The sequence below is a fragment of the Phocoena sinus genome, chromosome 2 (genome assembly GCF_008692025.1).
Source record: "Phocoena sinus isolate mPhoSin1 chromosome 2, mPhoSin1.pri, whole genome shotgun sequence".
In the NCBI taxonomy this organism is placed as follows: Eukaryota; Metazoa; Chordata; class Mammalia; order Artiodactyla; family Phocoenidae; genus Phocoena; species Phocoena sinus.
In genome coordinates this window covers 53,409,842-53,436,069 of record NC_045764.1, presented here as the reverse complement: position 1 = coordinate 53,436,069, position 26,228 = coordinate 53,409,842, and the positions used below count along the sequence as shown (strand labels likewise).

The window sequence follows — 26,228 nt, the reverse complement described above, 5'->3', positions numbered from 1 at the left end:
TCTAATTTATCAAACAGTAGTCTTCCCCATTTATTTAGGTCTTTTATTTCTTTCATCAGTATTTTATAATTTTCAGCATTCAGGTTCTGTGCCTGTTTTATTAAGTTTATACCTAAGTATTTAACTTTCTTGGAGTGAGTTTGAAAGTTTTTATTTTAATCTCAGTTTCCATATGTTTGCCATTACTATATAGATATGTGACTGATTTTTGTGCTGACCTCATATCCTAAGACCTAGAACTAATAAGTTCTAGGACTTTCTATGTAGATTTCTTGGGATTTTCTACATAGACAATGGTGTCATCTAGTAATAGGGACGTTTGCATTTCTTCCTTTTCAATCTGTATGCCCTTTCCTTCTCTTTCATGGTTTACTGAAGTAGCTAGAATAAGAAAGGTGAGAGTGGATATCCTTGCCTCATTCCTGATTTCAAGGGGGGAGCAGTCAGTCCTTCACCATTAAGCATGATGACAGCTGTAGGTTTTTGTAGATTCTCTCTACAGGTTAAGGAAATTTTCTATTCTTAGTTTGCTGAAAATTTTTATCATGAATGAGTGTTGTATTTTTCAAATGCCTCTTCTGTCTCTATTGATATAACATGTGATTTTTTTTTTCTTATTTAGCCAACTGACAAGGTAGTTACTAATTGATTTGTGATTACTGAACCAGTCTTCTTACATACCTAGAATAAATGACACCAGGTCATGGTGTAGAATTCCTTTTATACATTGCTGGATTTGATGTGCAAATATTTTGTTCAGGATTTTTGTGCCAATATTCTTGAGAGATTTTGTTCTTTAGTTTCTCCTTGTGTGCTGTCTTTCTCTGGGTTGGTATCAGGGCAATACTGGCTTTATGAGTCAGGACCTGTTCCCTCCTCTTCTGTTTTCTAGAGAAGATTGTGTATTACCAATATTTAATTCTTCTTTAAATGTACTCTAGAATTCTCCAGTGAAATTATTTGGGCCCAGAGATTTCTTGTTCGGGAACCTCTACTTACAAATTCAATTTATTTAGTCACTAATGGAATATTCAGATCTCGTTCATTTGGGGTATGTCTTAGTAATTTATGATTTTTAAGAAATTGGTCCTTTTTTTGCTAGGTTGTTGAACTTATATGTGTAAAGCTGTTCATTCATACTATTCCCTTATTTTCCTTTAAATGAGTGCAGGACATGGAATGATAATTCCCATTTCATTCCTGACATTGGTGATTTGTGTTTTCTTGTTATTCCTGTCCAAGATTTTGCAATTTAATTGACTTTTTTGAAAATCCAACTTTATATTTGATCAATTTTTCTCTCCTGTTTTCTTGTTTTCAATTTCATTTATTTCTGCTCTTATCTTTACAATGTCCTCATATCTGCTTGGTTTGGGTTTATTTTGATCTGCCTTTTCTTGTTTTTAAGGACTTAGATTTGAAATCTCTCCTTGCTTTAATGTAAGCATTTAGTGCTATAACTTTCCATCTTAGCACTGCTTTAGCTGTGTCCCACAAATTTTGATATGCTGCATTTTTGTTTTCATTCAGCATTATGTATCTTTTTATTTCCTTTGAGACATCCTCTTGGACTCGCAGATTGTTTACAAGTTTACTGTTTAATTTCCAAGTATTTGGAGATTTTCCTGTTGATTTTCTGTACTGATTTCTAGTCTGATTCCATTATGGTTAGAAAACATAAACTGTATGATATGAATTCTTTGCCTTATGACTCAGAACATGATTTATACTGGGGAAAGCTCTGTGGGCACTTGAATGTGTATTCTGCTGGGTGAAGTGTTCCTTAAATGTCAATCAGATCCTATTGACTAGGTGATGTTCAGTTCTTCTTTACCCTGTTTTACTGGGTAGCGGGTACATGATTAGCTCCCTGTTTGACCCTGCTGAAATCATGGGGAGGGAGGTATGTCCTTTTTTGATTGGTGTTTGGCTGAAATAGGATAGGTATTATCAAAAAGTTTCTGTTTCTGTTAGGCCATCCTTCTCCTGATCATTTGGCTAAGAAGCTTTTTTGGAGTTTCTTTTCTCTGTTGTTGGCAGTTCTAGGCAGTAGGATTTCCAGTATACTCTCTGGAACCCATGAAAGGCAAAAAGAAGACCTAGGGAACTCAATACCAAGTCACTGCCCATGTCCTGAGGTCCACAGGCAATCATCCTTCTTCTTTCAACCTTCAGAACCTTTCTGTTCTGATCCGGTTTTTCAGTTGCAAGAGGGAAGACTAGGAGGAATGAGGCTACTCCATCTTGGTTGGAATTAGAAATCTGTTTAGAGGTTTTCTAAAAAACAGTTTCATTTAATTCTTCCCTTCTGTCTTCATGCCTTTTAGTTGCATTTTTGCTTATTAGCACCTCTACCAGAAAGAAGGTAAGGAAATAGAAGGAGCTAGAATTCAAAATCAATCCATTTGCTACTCATTACCAACTCTGGAAGAGGTCCACTGAAAGAACTTGAAACTCCTTACTAACATGAGGTTTTCAATAATCTATGGATGGGGCTTCCCTGGTGACACAGTGGTTAAGAATCCACCTGCCAATGTCAGGGACACAGGTTCGAGCCCTGGTCCAGGAAGATCCCACATGCCGCAGAGCAACTAAGCCCGTGCACCACAACTACTGAGCCTGCGCACTAGAGCCTGTGTGCCACAACTACTGAGCCCGCATGCCATAACTACTGAAGGCTGCACACCTAGAGCCTGTGCTCTGCAACAAGAGAAGACACCGAATGAGAAGGCCGCGCACCACAACGAAGAGTAGCCCCCACTCACCACAACTACAGAAAGCCCATGCACAGCAACGAAGACCCAACACAGCCAAAAATAAATAAATAAATTGATTAAATAATAATCTATGGATGTAGATTATTCACTCAACCCAAGCCCTCAGTTAGCCGTGGTAGAACACTAAGGCTTAGACCCCATTCACTGCCTAGATACTGCCCTTTAAATTCTTTCTAAATGAAATTGCTCAGAGAATAATATGGTACTGCCAACACAGACTGGGAAACTACATGACAAAATGGGAATGTGAATTTATTTTCTTATGAAAAATATAAACTATCCCTTTAAAAATTGCTTTGCTTTCTACCAAGTGAAGGAACCAGCTGGCATGGTACCTATCTTTGCAGCATCCCAGTTAAATAATAAGAGGCAGGCTGAACACACAGAGACAAGTGAATTCAAGATTAACTAAAATATGGAATTTACATTAGATTTAAGTAAGCTATTGTTGATTATGAAGAGAAAAGTTAACATAAGGAGCTGTTTTAGAGTAAAATGACTCTATTAAGTTGAAGAAATAGAATTTCATGAAATGCTTACCTCGTGAATGGGAGAAAACTGCCAGAGATGTGACAACCTATATTTTTGCTAAGAATATACTGAAGCTCAGAAATATTATGAATTATAAATGTTTTCCAAAACTTTTTTATTTTCAGATTTCATTACGATAGATCAACTTTTTTCTTAAGTTCTACTCATAACAATGAAGCATTTTGCTCTTTTTTTCCGCAAAAAATATGTTTTATAAAATGTAATTAGTATCTGGGAATAGTGAAATCTCTAGTTGTTCAAAATCTTTCTAGATTACGGAAAATTCATGAACTACTAATGTTGAAAGTTATACAATGCATTTTGTAAGAGTTCTCCAAAATCTAAGCATTTGTATTCATTCTAGCAAATTCAAAAAAAAAGTGTTTGATGATAAAGTTATCCAGAATTCATGGGATTCCTTCCTTTCTTTCCTTAACAAACCATAGTTTACAATTCATGTTAATCAAATATTTAAAATATCACAATAACCTTTTAAATATCAACTGACAACACTGGCAACAATGTAGAAATACAAACTAGAAATGCACCAGAATGTGTCCAGAACAATTGCAGATGGAAAGGCGCATTGTTCCAAAGTCTATGGTTTCCAACTCCTGGAACAAGGCCCAACAGTAATAATAGAGCAGTGATGAGATTCCCTTCAGTGTAAAAGAGCTCTCTAGACATAGAAGGTCATGAGATAAAGGATCTTAAACTAACCACCTCTCCACCTCCTCCTCCTAATTTGGAATTTGATGTTTGGCTCCTAATTTTCATCATATCCCAATATTATCCAAGTTCCCTGAAAAAATAATCACTGATATATCGAACTCCTTACTTCTTAAGGGTCTGTTCTGCTGTTGATTCAGCCTCCCAGTAAATGAAATTTGGCTAGAGCACTAATCTCACCACCACTTCTCTAGATTTTAAACTGTCAAATTTGTTCCTTTTCTAGCTAATTTCAGCTTTTTACTTTTTTAGAAATAAAAACTATGCTTTACACCACACTCAGAAAGCCTTATCTCCATCCCTAATTGACTGATAGGCTATGTAACCTGATTTCTAATTGGTATTTGGCAAGAAGAGAGAGTACACATTAAATGTGGACTTTTAGCCGAGATAGCACCCCTGCTCCTCCTAAGAAATACAATTTTCTGTATAAAACAGCATGCTTTGAAATATTTTTTTAAATTCAACAACACAGTGTTACTTAACTAGCAGACCAAGAACCTCTTTCTAACACCCACTCTTTCTTTCCATCTCTTATTTCTGAGATTCTCCTTTTAACCATGTAGTTACCCAGGGTAAAAGTGATGATTTAAGGGGGAGAAGAGTCCATGGACTGTGTCCTCCTGACTCACGATTTCACAATTACTCCCTCCCACTCATTGTGTGCTCTCTGTAATGAGTGTTTTTAATGGTTTGCCCCACAGCATTCTTTATGGTGTTGGTATCCTTGGAGAGAATAAGTCCTTGTCTGCCTCTGGCCATCTCCACAATCATAACAGAATCACTATCAATACTCACTTTTTTTTTTAATAGCTCTTTATTGGAGTATAAAAAAACTCAGTTTTAAAACATCTATTTATGGCTGACAGTATGGAATATATGGAAGTAAAGGGATACATAACATGGCAAAGGGAGGAAATCTACAAGTGAAACAATTTGAGATCAATACGTTAACATTGTGCTAAGGATTAGAATAAACTGAAGTTGAGTAAACATAGGGCTAATTGGGCTTATCAAGGTAAGAGCTTTGCTCTTCAACTCTGTGAGGCCCCAGTGTCAAGTCCATACTCAACACAGTCATCCAGGGCCATCACTTCTTTTGTTCTTACACTTTCTCAGGAAGAACCCTAAATCCTGCCCCTTGTACTAACCAAATGGCAAAGGCTCTGATATGTACTGAGAACCTCAAAACAGCTCCAATCTCTTCCCTTGAGGCTGAGAAGATGTCCATTGACACAGCCCACAGGAACTTTCCCCCAGATCCTGGAGCTGGTTCTTAATCTTGGCATCCCAGCCACGGTGGACATTAACTCTAGTCACCCCATTCTACCACACCCGGCAGGCACTCTGGAGCCATTAGGGGCTCCCATCCTGGACAGGACAGGAAGAACTGAGTAGTCACACTGCACAAGTGGAACCAGAACAGAGGATAATAACAGACTTAAGACAGATCAGAGATCCCTGCATTTGAGGGCTCCAAACTAGGGTCATGGGAAAAAAGGAGTCTTCAATACATTATCAAAATTACTGTGCAAGACTTGATGAATAATTAGATACTAGAGAAAGAGAAAAAAGATGAAAATTATCTTCAGGATTTAATGACAAGGTGGAAAATCACAATTCACGAGGCCTAGCTGACCAAGATTTGATATGCAGGAGAGTAATCTCTGATCACCACATTTATACACACAGCCCCCAGCACCCACCAGCGAGGACACAGGCAAGGGCTACAGGTTGATACTCATCCCATAAACAGTGTCCAGAAACATATGGTTGAGGAAAATGTCTGTAAAAGAGAATTCAACAGTTAGGGGCAGCACAGTCAAGGGAGGGGCTTGGAGTGTCTCTTTTATATACAGATACTTTCTTTTTCCCATAGGAAGACTACAGGAAAGAGCCTAATGAAGAGGGAGATATGTTGCAAAGGAGACAGCGAATGTGGGCACAGGAAAAGCCAAAACACAGAGCACAGAGAGCAAGAATAATTTCTGATGGGAGGAGAAACATCTTCCTCTGAGAAAGACACAGGGGAAGGGCCCCTGCATCCTGCAAGCCCACACTGTAATCTTCTGAGAGAAACAATATTTGAGTTCAACAGCAAGGAAAGATGGGAAGTGAGAATGGAGGCCTTAAGGGGAGAGAACGCTCTGCATAGAGAGGACAATGCATTAAATAATAAAATTACTGGGAGACTTCTTGTGGTCAGAGACATTTCTGCTAGTGGACAGGCTTGTGACACTTTGACCAACATCGTTTTGAAGGCTGGGCAAGAGCTAAACACAACCATCATGTTAAAGGGCTAGAGAAACTTGAAGTAGATTTCTTTGGTGTCTAGGATGAGAGGTAGAACCAGTGCTTAAGGACGAATAAAACTAAACTTGCTGACAGGGCAGAAGAATGGGAAAGAAAGACAAGTGGACAGTGAAAAGAGTCTTCTCAAAAGCAGATGGCTCCTTTGGTCAAATGTGTGACCTTCATGTAAAAGGAAGATTAAAAAAAATAGAGCTCGGAGTAGGTGAAAATTTTTATAAATTTTTATAAATATGGGGCTGTTCCTGAATGAATTTCACTGAGATGCTATTTCTGGGCATGATAGCAGGATTCAAATCAGGGCAGTGAGGAAAAATTGTTACGCATTCATCTCATAATCGATGTGGAAAAATCCAAATATAATTTGGATTTAAATTCTCTTCCGATTAAATGTTAATGATCACTTAAATATTTTTCTCTGCATCAGCAGAGCAAACTTTGGATCAGATTAAATTTTATCTGATTTTTTTCCTCATTAACTATGAAAAATAGTCCCCTAAAAATGTTACCCATGTAGGTAAAGTTAATACTTCATTGAACAAAACCTCAGATTAATCAGCTGTGCCCTTCGGATCAGCCTCACTGCACTCTGCACACACAAGGCCCCGCCCACACCACGCCAGCCCTGCCCTCAACTTCCCACACTTGCCAGGGGCCCCACATACTCTAACACCCAAAGGATCAAGGTTCTGCCCGGTTACTGAGATTAATTATGGGGCTATGTTGAATTTTAAATGTTGTGGTAAAATCTGATAATGTGGGCTTCCAGGTAAAAATGGTCAACTGTGACCTCAAAACCCCTAAAAATAATTTTTTTTTCCAATTTCTTAGGCATGATTTCTGAGAAAATTCTAGTAATCAAATGTAAAAGTTATCTGGGGAATTAGAATTTATTCTATTTCATTCAAAACAGTGACCTGAACTTGTGCTGTTCCTTACATATATATCAGAATACCAAATATAAAATTAAGATAAAGTCAATTTTAATATAAAGCCAAATTATTTGTATATTTTTCTTGTTAGATGACGTTGTGTTGGAGTCATGGTAAAGTTAAGAATAGTTTTGGGGTTTAACTCAATTTTGTGAGCTATTATTCTCTTTCCATTTACCAAAAGATACACTTATTCTAGAATATTAGCTATAAAACATTTTTTAGGCAAATCAGTGGGACCCCAAACCAGCAGATCCTTTCTTGAAAGCTACTCAGTTATGTGTCTCAAACACCTTAAAAATATTCATACTATTTGACTTAGTAATCCTACTTAATGAAATGTTTCTCAAGGAAAATATGCATAATAATTCATGCACAAGGATATTCATCAAAATACTATTTAGTCTAGCAAGTAGTCTAAATATTCAATAGGAAAATATTAAGTATATTATTCATCCATGCAAGGAAATACCATACAGTTTTTAAAATATCAGTAAAATATGTTCAGTAGCATGGAAGTCTCTATAACATAGTTACATGGAAAAGCATGATAATAACTTATGCATACAGTGTGTAAAAAATAGTATATACGTATCATATGTGCATGAAAAAAAACAAAAGAAATACATCCAAATGTATTTTTCTATCTGTTCTAAATTTTCTTAGTGGGCAACTAATTTTTTTTTAATTTTGGAAAACAGTGGACACTATTTTGTGAAAGCAGTAAAGGTACAGTGAGAACCTAAGTTCTCAACAGGCAGTCATACTGACATCTCCAGCCACGTGGGCCTTCTTTTCACAATATAAAGTCAGAGAACACTCCTGCACCTGACCCAGTGTTAAAGAACATGGAATGCAAACACAAAGTCACCTGTGTTATGTATAAAAATCCATGGGTGTTCTGATCATTTACAGCTGGATAAGGGAGAATTTCTGCCTTCCTCCCATCACACCTGAAAAGAACATGCATCAAAGTATCTGGTAAGGCCTGCAGCTCTGAAAACACCTGGGGTTTCGGCACAGGCTCTGAGTAGATTGTAAACCCTCTTAGTGACTCTGTACCTTAGGCAGCTGCCCCCCAGGAGGATGATGGGTTCCAATTCAGGAATTCAAACACCCCCAGTGGTTCCAATTTTTCAAAGGAAAATGTAAGAAGAGCAGAAGTAAACAATTTAATTTTTCTTTTGCACAGTACAAACTGGCATATATCTACTCTTTAATTAAACATGACCAAATGTCCCAGTATCTCCAGTACTTAAAAGAATCAAAAATCCAGTTTCTTGTAACACTTTTACCATGTTTTGCTATTTCAATACCACCCATAGCTCCCTTATGTCTTTTCCATGCCATCTAGTCCTATTCACTTTCCTCCAAACTGCTTTTCAGAACACTCTCAGCGTTTCCTCTTTCCTCATCCCCACCTTCACTGTCACTGTCCTCCCACGTCTGCACAGGTTGATGATTATTGAGTGACTCACTCCTGAGTTCCAGGAAAGCACCCTCTCCTCCTGAGCTTCTGCACAACTTCATGTGGTGTTGAGTGCCTGCCAGAGTTTCAAGTCTGAAGTGCCAGAGGCAACATGTGAAAAGATGTGCTAAACTGGAGACACGTGGAAAAGCCCAAACTATTATCATTTGGATCTATGATGCTGAGTGTTTCTTTGGCATATGAGAGCAGTTATACACTAGTTAAGTCACCTCTTAAATATGAAGTATTTAGAGTGAAGGAGACAGCACAAGAATATGCTCATCAGCACAGAACAGGTGAACCAAAAAGCCATGAAAGACAACACAAGAGGAATTATTAAGTGATATTAGTTATTTTGAGAATTAAAAAAGGAAAAGTTCATTGCATTGCCTCTCCCCAACTAGTTCCACAGTTGACTTACGAATGCAAGGTGGAACTTTGCCTTCCAGGAACTAAAGCCTGGAACTTTAAAAATCTATACATACAGCTTATTTTGGACTAACCTATTAGAATAAGTGTAAATTAGATATAGCACTTCACTCTGAAGCAACGAAAGTAGTGTTCTGCCATGAATATTCACAAAATCGGCCCCTTACACTCCTCTTTTCTACCATCGCAACAGGCTCTACTGTCAGTGTGATAGAATTCTACGATGTTTTCTGTTTCAGGGTTTTGTCATGATTATTGGTCTCACCACTTCTATTACAATGTAGATAGTCACACAAAAAAATCTCTACAGAAGTGTGATCCAGAAACACTCACACTTACCTGACAGAAAATATTGGGCTGGCCAAAAAGTTCGTTCGGGATTTTCCATAACATCTAACGACGTAAGATGTTATGGAAAAACCCGAACGAAATTTTGGCCAACCCAATAGTTCCGTAACATGTGAAACTGATGTGTGAGTCCTTCCCCTGGGTAACTGACAGTTTCTATTAATACTATAGCATGAGTAAATTCCGATTTTCTGTTTGCACATTATTGCATAATCAAGTACAGTCTTGGGCAAAGGTTGGCATATCAGGAAATTGGATGTCAATTAATAGATGCTTGCTTTCCTGTCAGCCTTTGTTTAACAAATTTCATTCCCCTTTCTTCTGAAGTATGTTGGAGAAAAAAAAGAGGCTTTTCCTTAATGGTTTTAGAAACTGAAAGGTATGATAAAAGGAGAGAAATTACTGAGCCAATTTGATGCTTGGGGTACCGAAATTTTTCATTCAAAATCCCAGAAAGATAAATGGAGAGAAAAACTGGCAGGTAAGACCCCCATTTCTTATCTCATCAGGGGAGATGTCATTCAGATAGGTAGCCGAGAGACTAGGAAGGACATCTACCCCCCTTATTTGACCTTTTCACCTTAATCTCAGTAAACCAGCTGATGCCCAGGATCTGTACCCACACTGGTCCTCAGAGTTGGTGCTACCCAAGGTGCACTAACTCAATTACACTTGGAACAAAGTGTCTCCCCTTTTAATGTCTGAACTTTGCTGGTCCAGACTAGCTGCCATACCCCTCTTGCTCTGGAAGAGAAAGAAAGGAAAAAAAAAAACTTTGAGGAACATCTATGCGTGGAGTTACCACTGTAGATAAATTATTTCTAAGTGCTAAGTTAGGAAATCAGTTATTTACTGTCTTTACTGTGCTACAATTTCTCCTAACCAGATACTACAATCCATTATTAGCAGGATTTCACCTACAGTAAACAAATATGAAGTAAACACTTTGAAAATTATTAACATTTTTTTGGTCATTGATTACATCCAAGTTTGAGTCACATCCAAGTTTGAGTCACACTATACATTTTGATCTATATAATTCTAAATAGGTAATTTCCTACTTATATAATAATTTGCACATCCACATTTTTCCCCTTTCAGAATAAAATTAAACAATTTTACATATCTCATTTTGCAATCTCTAGTTCAGGCAAGCCCAAGTCTTTATCCCTATATCCACACAGGTTTTCTTGCTTGGATTTTATGTATAATAATTTTGCTTTAAATGAGGCAAGTAATCAAGAAAGAGGTAGAACATGGTAAAAACTTTATTTTTTGTAGAGAGGCCACAATATGCAACTACCTTTGAGGTCTAAGCTTACAGTTATCTTCACGAAATGCTAGCTAATCATCCCAAACTGACTGAGGGCAGCACAGGTACCTCTGACTCAGCCCACACCCTCTTCCTTTCCGACTGACTACGAACTCAAGCAATATTAAAATTATGTCACAGAAATACCACAGAAGACTCAAAACTGTTGCATGAATTACATTCATGTAGAATTTTTGAAAAACCTGAATATGGACAATTTGGTACCCAGTAGCATTAACTGACATTTCCAAATTGAGTTAATTTTCTTAGATGATAATGGAAAGGTCATGGTTTGGATAAAACAGAAGCATTTTAACAGCCCGCTAGTTTTCACTCATAAATTAGTGACTCTGAATTCAAACCAAAAAGTAAACATCACCATGTTTGAAACACAAAAATTAATGAGCATGGATACAGACTGTAAATCCCACTGTTTATGTATGACATGTCCCAGGCTTGCAGCACACAGCACAGATAACTTGGGGAAAATGGGCCATGCTTTGACTATAAGGCTGCAAGCTGCCAGATGACCACCACTAGGATACCTAATTAAACTACACACAGTATCAAATGATAAGAAGCAGCGGTCTGTGTAATGCAACCAGAAGGTCCCTTGTGTTTTTAACTGCTCACAGACTCTAAGAAACCACAGAAATCAGAGCTAGAAGGTAAGTTAAAGGATCAATTTTAATATACTTGTTAAAAAAAAAAATGATCAGATCGAGGACCACTGAGTCTGAATGACTTGCCAAAGTTAACACAAACCCTTCTGGAATCTGAGGGTTTGGATAACCAATTCTTTTCCACTGCCAAGGGCAATCTTGAGAGTTAGACCCCCTGTGGTCTCTAAAGGTAAAATAGCCTGGAGTACTGAGGAAATTACCTAGATAATTAAAATTCCAAAGAGCTTGCTCAAGCTTTGAGACTAGTTTTTCAATCATAAACACAAGCTTTGGGGCAATGAAGTGTAATGATAAATAAAGCACGACTTAGGGGGAAAAAAATCTATAGATATATAATATTTCCAAAACAAGAGCCCTCCTTTTTTAAACCAGCTCCCTATGCTTCTAAATGCCAGAAACAAACAAACAAACAAACAAAACCTATTATCCTTATAATCAATTAGCACTTTTGCATCTCTTTACATTTCTGGATCTACTTTGGTTTCTTCACCCATCATTACCAGTCAAGCCCAGATCCCCAGTGGGGTCTCCTCAGTGCCGACTGAGCAATACTGTCCTCTTATAATATTCCTGTGGTTCTGGAACAGTCCAGAAGATACATCTGCCCTCTGGGCTATTGTCACTGACTATTCATGAACAGGTATAGACTCTTCATAGAACTATAGAGAATTAGTCATACAGGGAATTTTAGCGATGTCTTACTCCAGGGGATGTTAAAATGTTTATCACCAGAACCTTTCAACCAAAGAGAATCTTATTTTTAAAGAGAATCTTATTTTACATATAAATATGAATAACATAAATTATATAGTATACAGTATACTATATAATTTCATTATACATAATATGTATTGTAGATTATAATAAATATCTGTTTATGCAATATGTAGATTATAATAAATATCTATTTATGTAATATATTCAAACATACATGTCAACCCTCCCTAGTGGAATGCAGAATCACAGCACTGCCTGTTCTTCCTGCCCCAAGAAGGAATCTCCAGCCTTCCAAGAAAGCACTGGTCAAGCCCAACAGCCTCAAAGAGACATATTTTGTTCTCAAAATTAACCTACTATTGTTGTCCCAAGAGCCTTTTTTGCATTCTCTCTTGCTCAACACAACTCTCTCTGCTTCTAAATCATTTACTCCTGTAATATTTACAAGAAAGCAAGAAGGCTTGAAACACAGATCTACCTTCAGTGTGACAGAGAGAAAGAAGAAGAAAATCTTTGTGTTTTTTATCAATCTAATTATGAAATGCTTAATCTTCATTTCCAGAAAATATTACCCATTCCCATATGCAATGATACATTTTGTGTCAGAATTGTATCTTCTGTGCTGTTTGGACATGGGCACCAAAAGAGGCTTTGTTAATGTAGTAATTTCCTCAGTTATCATTCCTGGGGACTGGCCATATTAAAGCTCATTCTAATTCAATGGGTTAGATCCACATTTCCTAAACTGTGTTCTACAGAAGACTTCATGAATAAGTGTTAATAAGGTCTACCATCCCCTCACAAAGAAAAAAATCCCCAAACATATATTTTAAATATTGAATTCTTCACCCCTCTCATTGAAGATTTACAAAAATCATTAGCATATTAAAGGGCTTGACAGTTCCTACAGTAAAGAAACCTATTTTACATCTCTAACATAATTTCCAATATTATTTGAGCAGAAACACTGATTATGGGGCACACGTGCACTCTATGTAACAGCGTTCTCTTAAGCAACCATTATTTTAGCCCATACCACAAGAAATTACATTCTCACAGGGAATTTTGGTGCCCAGGGCCAAAGGAAAAATTCAGAAATGAAAACTCATTCAATGGCACAATCAAATATAGCCTCACACCAATGAATTATCCACAGAATGTTTAACAGCATAAAAAGGAACACAGCACAATCAGTCCTGCTCCTCATACACTCAGTTATTCCCAGCCTCTTTCTAGTATGTACACTGCTTTGGAAAGGCAAAGCACAGACTACACCAATGATGAGAAATTTTGCTTGGAGGGCACTTATCTGTGTCAACCCCTGCAACCAATCTAACACCACAGAGGGCTTCTTGGTCTATACCTTTCGAACCACTAGTCTAGACCATAGGAATGGCACTGTTTTCCATAATTCAGATGTCTTTTCTGTGACAAGTTCACAGGAATCCTCCTGTGTAAAGCTACGGTTAATTTTATGTGCTTGACAAACATACAAATAAGGGAATCTCTCCGATAAAACAAACACAACGTACAGCTTTACCACAAGGGTCGTGTGCTACACAAATGCATTTAACAAGTATTTACTAAGCATATTCTACACGACAGGCACTGCGCTTGGTGACCAGTTTAGTCTTTCAACCTGATATATGGATGTATCTCTCAGATGGATTTTTAGAGTCATCAGGATTGGAAAAAAATCAATGATATTACAATGAATTACTCAAATTGTTGTTTCTTTTTAAAACAATTTTTGGTTTGCATGGACTCATAGATTCACACACACAAACAACTTGTAATGATGGGTGACCCAGAAAAGTTGTTCCCTCTACTCGTTAAAGTTATCAATTGTAAAATCTAATTCAAAAAATTAAATTTTAAAAGAAGAGTGATGTGATGTTGAATTAAGTAACAAACATTTTATACATATGTATCAGAGTTATATAGATTTAAACCAGTAAATTTTGTTATCCTTTTAAGTCAACTCAAAATAAAACAAATGTATTTCATGTCATGAATCATAGCATGAGGATTTAGCAAATATTTTACATAAAAGGAATTCTTTCATTGTAGAACTGAGGTAAAATATGATGATGTTGTAATCATTAGAATCCATATCCTCTCTTAGATTGAATGGACAAGCACAAATTAGAGTTTTTAAAGAACTGTGACATTCTCATATCTTAATCTTATTCCTATTCATCTGAAACATTAGTTCCATGCATGCTAAGGTTTTTGTTAATTATATTAACGCTTCTGTGTGATACTTAAGTTCAATGGAAAAATGTAAAAAGGGATACATGCATTAATGCTTACAAATGGATTCTATTTCTTAATGCAGTCTCTGGGTAACCAAGGGAATAAGAGAATTCTATCAATACATCCCCCACCACAGAGATCGGAGGCTAGCTCTCCATCTTGAATTGACAGGACTGAGCAAAATGCCAAGAGATGAAACCTATTTTAGTCCTAGTCTTCCCAATTTTGCAGCTAGAGAATCTTCTTAATGGCTGGCATAAATGGCCCAGAAGTAAACTGTGCTGGAAAGCTAGCAAACGAATGAAAACCAATGCAGTTCCACTGCACTGCTGAGCGGCCATCAGAAAGTGAATGCAGAGCCCAATGAATCCCAATATAAGAACCACCAAAACTTCCCTATCATATAGAAAAGCTCGAACCACATATACTTCCAATTAGACACAAAACTTTGAGTGTACAAAGGCACTAGTGACTGGTGTTTGAAATATACACACTAACCCTTACACAGGCTGTATATCACAGAACCACTGCAATACTTCCTTCCCTCTTTTCTGCTTTGAAATCAGTGTAAAACCTCTCCAGTGAAGGGGGTGACTGCTATAGAACATTTGACAGCTTGACAAGCTGTCACTTGACAGCACTTGACACTTGACAGTATTATACTGTGTACAATTATACAAATTCTGATCAAATTAAGTCCCCTAAAGTAAAAACTATATACATCACATTTAGCCTATAAAAGGTTCTTCTTGGTCATTAGCCCAAATTCTGGGTTATAAAAGTATTTCATTGGAAAGCTACCTGCCTATTTATTCATGCACTTACATATTTATTCATTCATTCATTCTTCATTCATATATTTTCTTTCAACCAATATCTAATAATGCTATACAGACACTAGTGTATATTAGATATTGGTTGAAAGAAAATATATGAATGAAGAATGATACCTATCATGTGTCAGGCACTATGCAAGGGCTGTTCTTAGACACAGATCTGCCTGATGGAGCTTACAGTCTTAAGGGGGAGAAAAATGCAGAAGAAAGCCTCTAAGCAAACAAGCACACCAGAATCATATTTAACACTCTGATAGTGTTACAAGGAAAGACTAAGAGTTCATGGAAAAGTTAATTGGAAGATCCACTTTAGATGGCGATGAAGGTCATGGAAAAAGGTAAAATCTCATGAGGGCCTAACAGAGCATTTTTTTTATTGCTCTGTAGCATAATGAGGTAGAAAGAACAAAGAAATAGGACCAAGTCCCCGCTTTGCCTTTGTAGTAAGTCAGTGCTATTCCTGAGGCTATTTTCTCACCTGGACAATGGAGATGAGATTAACACCTACCTATAAGATATACTTCACTAAGCTGATCATGTTTGATGATCAAATATGACAAAATACCTGAAGTATTTCATCAACTGCGTAATGACATAAAACTGTTGTTAGCTGTCATCTCCCTAAGTTACACCTCAACATGTATTATAAGAAAATTTTAAAGATTCCAAATGGTCAATAGGCTTCATTTATTTAAAACAAACGTTCAGTAGGCTTCAAAGCACAATGACAGTATATATGATATGATACAGAACCCGTAGGAGAAAGAAGGGTTCTGCTACCAATGGAAGAAAAGGAGAGCTATTACAGATAACAGATTGTACAAAATCAAATGTTGAATTCATACTGCTTTACTGGTAAGAACATAAAGTTTTTAATATGTAAATAAGCAGATTTATGCCATTAATTCAAACGAAATACTTACTTCTATGTGCAGTACAACATAGGATCCCTCAGCCTGGCACAGGCTCTAGGAAGAGGTTGCTCACAACAAGGAAATGTGTGTAAGATCCATCTTTTAAGAGATGCAGCAAAGTAAGCTTTACAACTTCCCTGAGGGGAAAGACAAGAAGCATTCTCTTTGCTCCCCATACCATTCCTTCTAATATTAAACACAAACCTCCCTTCATAAATAACGTATTATGTAAGGGTTATTCTCATCCACCTCTGAAGTTCATTATATGCTTTCTTATCAGTGCCCCAGCATTGATGTTTGATCATAACTTAGGCACAAACACACTTCCAGGGAAAAGTAATGTCCTCAATAAACAATCTTACCTCCTAAATGCAGCAACCTGTAACCAAATGCCAACATGCTCATTGTACCTTACCCATGGAGTGCCTTTCATGTAAGCAGTTTTCCAAACCCAACTGGGTCAGAGAAACACTTTTTCCTTTCTGCTGAGTCATCCCCCAGCTTACTTGGTAATAAAAGCATTAGCACATTTCCAACCTTTAAAATGCTAGTAACAGGGACTTCCCTGGTGGTCCAGTGGCTAAGACTCCCTGCTCCCAAGGAGGGGGCCTAGGTTCAATCCCTGGTCAGGGAAATAGGTCCCACGTGCTGCAACTAAAAGTGCAACTAAGACCCGATGCAACCATATAAATAAATAAATAATTTTTTTAAAATGCTAGTAACAATTCATATGCAAACTCTGCATGCAGCCAGAGCCTCTCTAGAGAAATCAGTCAAGAACAGTTCTCTAACGTGTTTGTTTGGCTGTGATCTTGTGGATGTCTTTACCTCAATTTTCTGTGTAGAGCTAAGCCCTTTGTGCTATTACTTTGGCAATTTTGTGGGGATGCCATGGGCATCTGGGAAGCCTGAGACTGAATTACTGAGTGTTAAATGACTTGCCTAAGGCTAGATGTTCCCATAAACCTGGAAACAGGACCCAAAACTCCCAATCCCATTAGGCTCTTTTCAGCACACAGCTGGACTCCTGGGATTCAGCTCCTCTGCCTGAGGACCTGGCCAGGTACTGGGCACTGGGTACCCCTTCAGCATTCACTAGGGGCAGAGCAACCCTAGATTCTGCAGCACGAGACGGGGAGTTGATTAACATAAGTTTGATCGAAAATGCCTAAAGCCGAATTCTCCAGGTGATCCCAGCTCACTCTATCCAAGGAAACCCTCTCCTCTTTCCCACTCTTCTGAAAAGGGGAAAGACAAAATGAGTGCAAATGTTTACGTGTTGTGTTCATGAGTAAGACTGCACCCATTTTACAGTGATGCAGTGCCAAGGCTGCTTGCTGAGATGTGCTAAAACCATATTCTTATGTACCATACTTATTTTACACTGAGACATTAGAAAAAAAGTGGATTTTCTAAGAGGAAAATACAACAAATGACAAAGGAATACAATACAACAAGCATAAGGGACAAATCTACTTCTCATAATAACTAAAGACACATTTATATGTCACCTAAAAGGAGCTCACAACTAAAAATAAAAGAGACAATAATTTATATGCATGAAATCAGAAAAAATAATCCTGTAGTTACATTTTCATTGGAATGAGCTTTTTTTTTGGCTGCATTGGGTCTTTGTTGCTGCACGTGGGCTTTTCTCTAGTTGCGGCGAATGGGGCTACTCTTCGTTGCAGTGCACGGGCTTCTCATTGCAGTGACTTCTCTTGTTGCGGACCACGGGCTCTAGGCACACGAGCTTCAGTAGTTGTGGCACACGGGCTCAGGAGTTGTGGCTTGCAGGCTCTAGAGTGAAGGCTCAGTAGTTGTGGTGCATGGGCTTAGTTGCTCCACAGCATGTGGGATCTTCCCGGACAAGGGCTCAAACCCATGTCCCCTGCATTGGCAGGATTCTTAACCACTGCACCACCAGGGAAGTCCCAGGATGAGCTAATTTTAATAGATGAATTAAGTATAGAATAATAACAAAATACAAGTTAAATCATAGAAAATTAGTATTTATATTACTAGAGTTTGAGTCTAGCTTTATATTCTAGTACTTTATAGTTAATTAAGTAGAAATCAAGTATGTGTAGTTTCTTTCTGAATTAACAAATCAAACAGTGGCTTCTTCTAATTATTCAAATTAAAAAAGAACTCATATGACTTACTTTAAAATACTGTTTTTATTTTTTAACTAATTGATTTTTTAAAGAGTTCTAGACCTGCTTCACTCTCTCAGTAAAAAGTACTATTTTTAAATTAAAATTTCCTAGTTGTTTTATATTTTTAGTATTTCCTTATATTTCCTATATTTTCAATAATTTTTGTCCACTTATTCATCCCTCCATCTATCTATTCAACATACACTTGGACCAGTGCTAAGCACCAGAATTATAACACATGCATATAAAAGTTTTCAGTAGACAGTGTTCTTCCATAAGTACAATCTCTCTTAATCCGCCTGCCAGTGCAGGGGACACGGGTTTGAGCCTCCTCCGGGAGGATCCCACATGCCGCTGAGCAACTCAACCCGTGCGCCACAACTGCTGAGCCTGTGCTCTAGAGCCCACAAGCCACAACTACTGAGCCCGTGCACCACAACTACTGAAGCCCTCATGCCTAGAGCCTGTGCTCCGCAACAAGAGAAGCCACTGCAGTGAGAAGCCTACACACCGCAACATCTAAGAGTAGCTCCCACTTGCCACAACTAGAGAAAGCCTGCACACAGCAATGAAAACCCAAAAATAAATAAATAAATAATAAATAAACTTAAAAAAAAAGAAAGTAATATGTAAACTAAATCTCAATAATTACTTAACCATGTATAGTTTTAAAAGATTGTCTGAAATTTTAAAACAAGAGCTAGAGAACAAGGGAAGTTACGTAAAAGAAAATGGTTTTTTGTTTGCCTTCTGTCAAGTCAGCTAACTAAAAAGTAAGAAGTGGCAAATTAGGAGTTTGCGATTATCATATACACATTACTATATATAAAATAGATAAACAACAAGGACCTACTATATAGCACAGGGAACTATACTCAATATCTTGTAATAACCTATAATGGAAAAGAATCTGAAAAATAATATATATATGTATGTATGTATATACATGTATACATATACATGTATAACTGAGTCACTTTGCTGTACACTAGAAACTAACACAACATTGTAAATTAACTATATCAATTTTTAAAAAGTACATGAAAAGAAAAATTAGAAGATTAGGAACAATGGAAATGTAGACTATCTCCTTTATCAGTGAAACATGTTATGGTAAAATAATGCTAAGTATTAAAATACTAAAATCCATTTTTAGATTGTTAATACAAAACACCAAAATGCACGATGACATATACATGTATATGCATAATGTATCTATTTATTTAATTCTTTGAGGTCAGAGGCGTTATTTGGAGGCATTATCTATATGCACCATCAATAGATAAAGACTGTCCTTTATATTAGTTTAAAGAGAAAAGTAACAATATTCTTTATATTCACCCCCAACATGCTCACTGACAAGCACATATCTGTCCCATCTTGAGATATACATGTTTTGCATATCTTTATTTCAGATATTAATGAATCTTTATTTCACTAAATATATGTTTTCAAAAGCATATCTATGAAATTTTGAGAAGAAAATTTCAAAGAACAACTTTCCATGATCATTTACCCTGAATTTTCTAGTGAACTTTGCTCTTCTAACTCATCATTCTCACTCCTCTATCTAAATTAACATTTTGGCCAAAATATTCATTCTAAACCACATCTTAAATCATGTCAATCACCTGCTTAAAAACATTTACAGCTCCTTAATTTTTGAAAATTAACATCTGAAACCCTTGGCAAGGCAGAGAAGGGCCTAGGTGAACAGGGGTTTGTCCTACTTTTCCAATTTCATCTTTTGAGTCTCTCCTTCACAATCTCCTATCCTGCAGATCTATCCATCAGTAGTTTTGCCAATTTCTTCCCTAACCCAGAACATCCTCCTCTATCTATGCCAGTCACAATTCTATTCCCCACTATTCACCCACCCAATTTGGATATCATTTCTTAAGTTCTTTCATTAGGCTTTCCATGTCAGGAGTAATCTCAATATATCTCTCTCTCCCCCTCCCTCTTTCTGCCTCCTTCCCTCCCTTCTTCCTTCCCTCTCTCTCTTAGGCCATACCCCTTTCTTTTGTTCCTCTAAATGGGACTCACCTACTTTTGTTACAACTATTTGACATATCTCCTCTACTAGCTGTACCATCCTTAAAGCAAGACCATTTCTTATTTAGTTTCATAAGCTAACAATCACTTAGTAAGGTGATTAAGGAAGCTCATAAATATAATTCATTGTTTTTAAGCAACATGATTGAGTGATAGGTTTAATCTTATGCTCACATACTCTCTGTTCTTTCCCTATAAAATGTTACCTCCAAAATGATACTTAATCATTGCTATATTTGAAGTTCCTTCAATTAAAAAAAATCAAATATCATAGCTTTGATCATGAGCTATGATCCTGATCACGAGTTAAGGGAAATCAGATTTTTCTAGCGAATGGTTTTACCAATCCACTTGTGGAAGATATTTCAGATGCCAGTCAGTACATGTGTCCAATGGCCTTCAATCTCCCATCCCATCAATCCCCAGTTTTTCTTTATAATAAACTTAGTGTAGAGAACCACAAAAATTTCCATCATGAGAATGCAAAAAAAAAGCATACAAGTATACTATGGCTACATTATGCATAATTACTGGCTTTGGGATATGCACTTAAAGATTATCCAATATAATGGCTTGTATCCTCGATTTGTCTTTCTATTATTGGGTCCAGAGAAAATTGGGACACCTCAATTCATAGTGCATGAATTAGGCAATTACTTATGAAGTTTTTAAGGTACTAAGTATCAGCATGATGTCTAAACAAGTGGATAACTACGTTTAAAAATTAATTTAAAGAAGATTTGCAATGATCTACAACAAGACATTCTCCCCATTCCCCTAGTTGTTTTAGTACTATACAGAGTTCTTAAAGCGCCACATCAGTATATTCTCTCCATCATTTGACATCCAATATAATTTTGGACATAAAAATCCACTAAAATAACTCGATTAACTTCTGTACAAAACTGTCTTCTCTATAGAATGTGCAGTTGCCAATAAAGGAAATCACAGACTACAGAGTAAATCTTGAATATATTAACTTGTTTCCTTAAGGTCATAAAACAAAACATATTTTGACAGAATTATTTTTACAAAATTACAAAAAGTAAAATATACGTGATGTTTTTAGTGTAATGTATGTAAAGTCTGTTTCTTGCTAACGCTTTTATTAACACTTTATTTATTTATTTATTTACTATTAACACTTGTATATAAATGTCCTTAGTGATATACATTGAAAGAAAGGTACTTTTTTTTTAAATCACACATTATAATTTTAAAATCTTTAGGTTAAGAGTGAAAAATTGATAAAAAATATAGTTTCGTGTAGTCAGATTTCTTTCTACAAAATCCATACTAGGATATATTTTTAAATATATCTTGTTAAACAGTCTATTTAAAAATCATGGTTTTAGTTTATTTGTAAACAACCACATTTCTATGTTATTGCAATGTTTCTCAAAATATTGTTCACAAAACACCTGCTTAAAAAAAATCTGGAGCACTAGTTTTAAATGCAGAGACCCCAAGATTCCACTCCACACCACTGGATCAGAATCAGAGCCTGGGAGTATGGATTTAAAACAAGTTTGCCCATGTGGCTCTGATGTCCACCAGACTTGAGAAATCTATCGAGTCTATCTCATGCCTCATTATATTCTCGGTGTTATATTTTAGAAAAAAAAGTTGCCAAACGATTTCTTCAAAAAAATATATTTTTTCCAAATTCTCATTCTTATAATTTCTAAAGTGTCACTCAACAGAAACTTAAACCTTTTCCAAATCCCCTGGTATTTCAGCTCAATTAACAAATGAAAGGGGTCATTTTTCTCCTTATTGCCTGTTGTCTTAAAGGATCCTGAGCAAAAGCCCGTGACACCCACTTCGCACCTCGGGACACGGACCTCCACTTTCCACAGGTCAGAATACTGAATCCCGTCACCGTTAACACCATTAACATAGCCCTAAGGGACACTTGGTTCCCTCGCCTTCGACTCTCCGGGCAGAGAAAGCCCGTAAGCTGCCCAGGCCCTCCAGTTCTCAGAGCCGCCCGGGCCGTCAGCACCTCTGACAGAGCCTGGTGGATGGGGACCGGGTTTCACTGTCACGAGCCTGCCCTCGGAAAAACCAGACACCAAGGAAACTGACCCGAGACAGCCAGGAACACACAGACCCACCGCCCACCGCGCTTTCCGGCAGCCAGTACCTCTTTCCAAAAGACAACAAAGGAACCCTTAAGCAGCTCTTACCTAGTATACGAGCCACCCCCACAACTCTCCTCTCCTCCCCCGCTCCCCGGCGCCTGTTGCTAAGGAGGCGAGAAGGCACTGGGGCAGCCTCAGGACCAGGGGACCGACAGCGGGAGGAGCTGGCAGCACCAGGGCGGCGGTGAAAGCCCAGCCTCGGGTGAGCCCAGGACCCCTTCCTATGGCGGGAAGGGTGCGCCCTCCGCGCGGCTCTGACGCCAACGACTACCCCCGCGCACTCAGGCGGGCGGAGGGAGCCTCGAGAACTGGAGACCTGCGCCCGGGAGCGCCGCTTCCTCTGCGGGCCCGGGAAGCTCAGCCCGGCAGAGGAGGCCTCTGGCCCGGTACTGTGGACGCCTGTGGGCCCAGACAGCGGGGCAGGGGCTCGGGGACAGCCCTGGGGAGGGCAGGCACTCACCATGTTGACTTCGGAAACCATGTCTATGCTGGCGATGTCGATGTTCATCCCCACGCAGACCGGGGGACCTGCGGGAAGCGCACGACACGGTGATCAGCCTGGCTCGGGCACCGGCTGCAGCTGCTCTGAGGATGGGGGGCTGTCCGAGGAGGGGGCGCAGGCGAAGTGTCCCCCTCCCCACCTCGCCGCAGCTCGGCGGAAGCGGCCCCCGCCTCCCTCCTCCACCCAGGCCGCCAGCGCGGTGGGTCGCGCTGCCCGCAGCGGCCGCGCACACCCTACTTACCCCCGAAGTCGGGTCTTAAGCGAATGTCGTAGCCTTTCAACAGCTTGTCCACCGTCTCCTTCACAAAGGACATGTTCCCAGGATCGTTCACGCTGCGGGAGGGACGGGGGCCAGAGACAGCGGGGTCAGGCGGCGGCTCGCCCGCCAGCGCCTAGCGCGCACACACGCGCGCCCTGCCCGGCGCCCGGCCCGCTTCCCGTCAACCCACCCGCGACCCTACCTCTGGGCGCAGCACACCACCGCCACCAGCACTGGGGCCGAGAAGATGCCGAAAAGCCTTCCTCCCGCAAAGCCCCACATCCCTCCGCCGCGCCCCGGCACGGGGGAGGGGGCGCCCCGCCGCCGTCGCGACCCGCAGCCGGGGCTGCTCCTGCTGCTGCCGCCGCCGCCGCGCTGGCCCGGAGCGGAGGAGGGCGCAGGGGGAGGGGGAGGGGAGGAGGAGGAGGAGCGGGCGCGGGGAGAGGAGGAGCAGCGGGCGCGGGAGCTAGGGGAGGGGGGAAGAGAGAGCGAGCCGGAGGCCGAGCCGGAGGCCGAGCGCTGCCTCCTGCCTCGGCGGCTGCGGAGCGAGACCCGAAGCCCGGCCGGGGACAGCAAGCCGGAGCCGCGGCTGCGCGGCGCGGGGCAGAGCTGGCGCTGCCAGCTCCTCTGGGCTCCGTGAGACCCAGGAAGGAGAGGATCATCGGCGACTGCGACGTGGGCAGAGACCGCGAAGGAAACGCTCTCCGCTTCCCCCCGCCCCCTCCCCGGCCCGACCCCTTCGCTACGACCCCCGCCCAACTGCGGCTCAGGCCGAGCCCACGAGTGCAGCGGAGCGCCTCTGCCCGCGGGACTGCGAGCTACGGAGCAGAGAGGGAGGCTGCGTGGCCCGGGGGAAGCCCCTACCTCACCTGCGGGGCTCTGAGCCTCGCGTCCCCAGAGTCCAGGAGAGCCAGATGGGCAACAGGAGAGCCGGGAGCCCGGAGCACATGGCGCTGCTCCTCTGACCTAACCTGAGTGGGATCCGCTCTCCCCCACAGTCACCGAGCATTCTAACAGCGATGCGGGGATCCCCGCCCCTGCCCCCACCCACGGGCTTTCCCGCCTGACCCGTCATCCAGCCCCTTGCATGGCGGCCCGATTTATTATTTATGCAATATAAAACCATTTTTTAAATTGGTTCTTTAAACTATTTCTCTCACTCTCACCCCCTGAACATTTCATGTGAGCACTGGGCCCTCCCTACTTACATAAATACATTTATAATGAGTGTTAAAGAGAGGCCTGGATATGCACGTTTGCTTTATTATCGGGAAGCTGGAGTCCGAATCAGACGTGGAGACCCTGGACTATCATCCCAGGAATGGGAAAATAATGTGCCTTTTCTGGTGCAGCCTGGAGCTGTCCGTGGTTCTTAGTGTAAGGCAAGGAACCTCGTTTTCGCTATGACTGGCCCCCATCCTTTGGTTCTCATCTTAGAAGAGAACCTCCTGCACCTTGGCCAAGAAACAGACCGATGTGCACCACGGTCCACCCTGCCCTGTATGTCATCACTGTGTACCTGAGGAATGTCTGCTCACCCAGAGTCATAGGTCATATATTTTTCTTTACTGAATGGTCCTCTGTGCTTCACACTTCTAATACTGAGGAAGATGATTACACATTCCTACTTGTGGTCAACCAACAATACTTACAAATCAAGTCCATTTTCTGCTTGATAGACTACCTTGGGCCATTCCAGGACCTAATGAATGGTTAATTATACGTAACTGCTTCTCTGTATTAATTACTTTTTCTACAAAGCTTAAGGTTTTCTTTTCTATTGTCAAGACTTTATATGGGTAAATATCTAAATCTAGGCCCTGGTTCTCAAGTTGCCATGTTTCTGACATTAATTTTAAATATCATTGCCTTTTTTAAAAAAATCAAAAATTTTATTTTTGGAACAGAAAATGTAACCACAGAAGTTGAATGGTTGGTATTAAGGTAAGGTTAAGAGATAAATTTAGCTCCCTAATTATTTTCTGGAAAAGTCTATTTACAACTACTTGTATTCTGTGTCCTGTTCATGTGCAATGGAATTATCAGGAAACTTAGATTTGCATTATCATACCTTCCCCTCCACATTCATGTTTCAGTCTCTTTATCCTGTTTGCATGTACCTCTTTTAGAGAAATGTCCTGTTGGGGATCATGGCTATAGAAAACAAACAGTGAGAATAAGGTGCTTTAGAAAAACCAACAACATAGCAAGAATGATCCCCCTTTCTACTATTTTATATGTTCTAAAACTTGAAAACAACATTACAAATGTTATTGTCATCCAACCATGTAACACCTCAGATCTTGGCCTTATTTTTCATTCCAATTCCTGCTTCACCATGCAGTTCTGCAAGAGCTCTGATCAGCTTTACATGGGAACAAATCCACAACCCTCACCACCTGTCCACATTGCTTGTCTCTCACCTCCCACCTTCAGGCTTCTCAGTTAGCAATGAGGTCCAAATGCAACAGGACCTACTCAGTACTCACAAATGTGCAATCTGAAATTACTGTAGCATTTGCCATCCATGGGGTGGACCTTAGATGAACAGAAGGTGGGAGCCAGGGGATAAATGATTCTCCCTCTATTTCTCCCTATGAAATGTCCTGAGATGCCATAGTAACTCCTTTCTTTTCCCTCTCCTTCCATGCCTGGATCCCCTTTTCCTTCACTCCTGTTTTCATCAGTATTACACACCCTAGAAAAGCAATAGCACTTCAATTTTGCCTCAGGATATGTTTTCTGGTGAACACAGGCTAAGTCACAAACCCATTGGCAAATCACTAAAAGTGTCACCTAAAATGCAGTCTTTTTTAAAACGAAGACAAAATCTAACAGAAACATTGCAGTAAGTGTACACTGGTATA

General features: G+C 39.6%; 1 protein-coding gene across 2 annotated transcripts in view; it reads right to left on the bottom strand.

The window, feature by feature from the left end:
- GABRB3 (gamma-aminobutyric acid type A receptor subunit beta3) overlaps positions 1-24,310 on the bottom strand; it is a 247,594-nt gene extending 223,284 nt beyond the window's left edge. Inside the window, exons 1-3 of one of the 2 annotated variants that reach the window (XM_032624917.1) lie at positions 24,231-24,310; positions 23,344-23,435; positions 23,061-23,128 (exon numbers count right to left, since the gene is read on the bottom strand). In XM_032624917.1, the coding sequence (XP_032480808.1) occupies positions 23,061-23,128; positions 23,344-23,435; positions 24,231-24,310 (240 nt within the window). Of the gene's footprint in view, positions 1-23,060; positions 23,129-23,343; positions 23,436-23,563; positions 23,730-24,230 lie in introns of those variants that run through there. The other variant, XM_032624916.1, reaches the window with a different exon arrangement.
- Between the last annotated feature and the right edge of the window lie 1,918 nt (positions 24,311-26,228).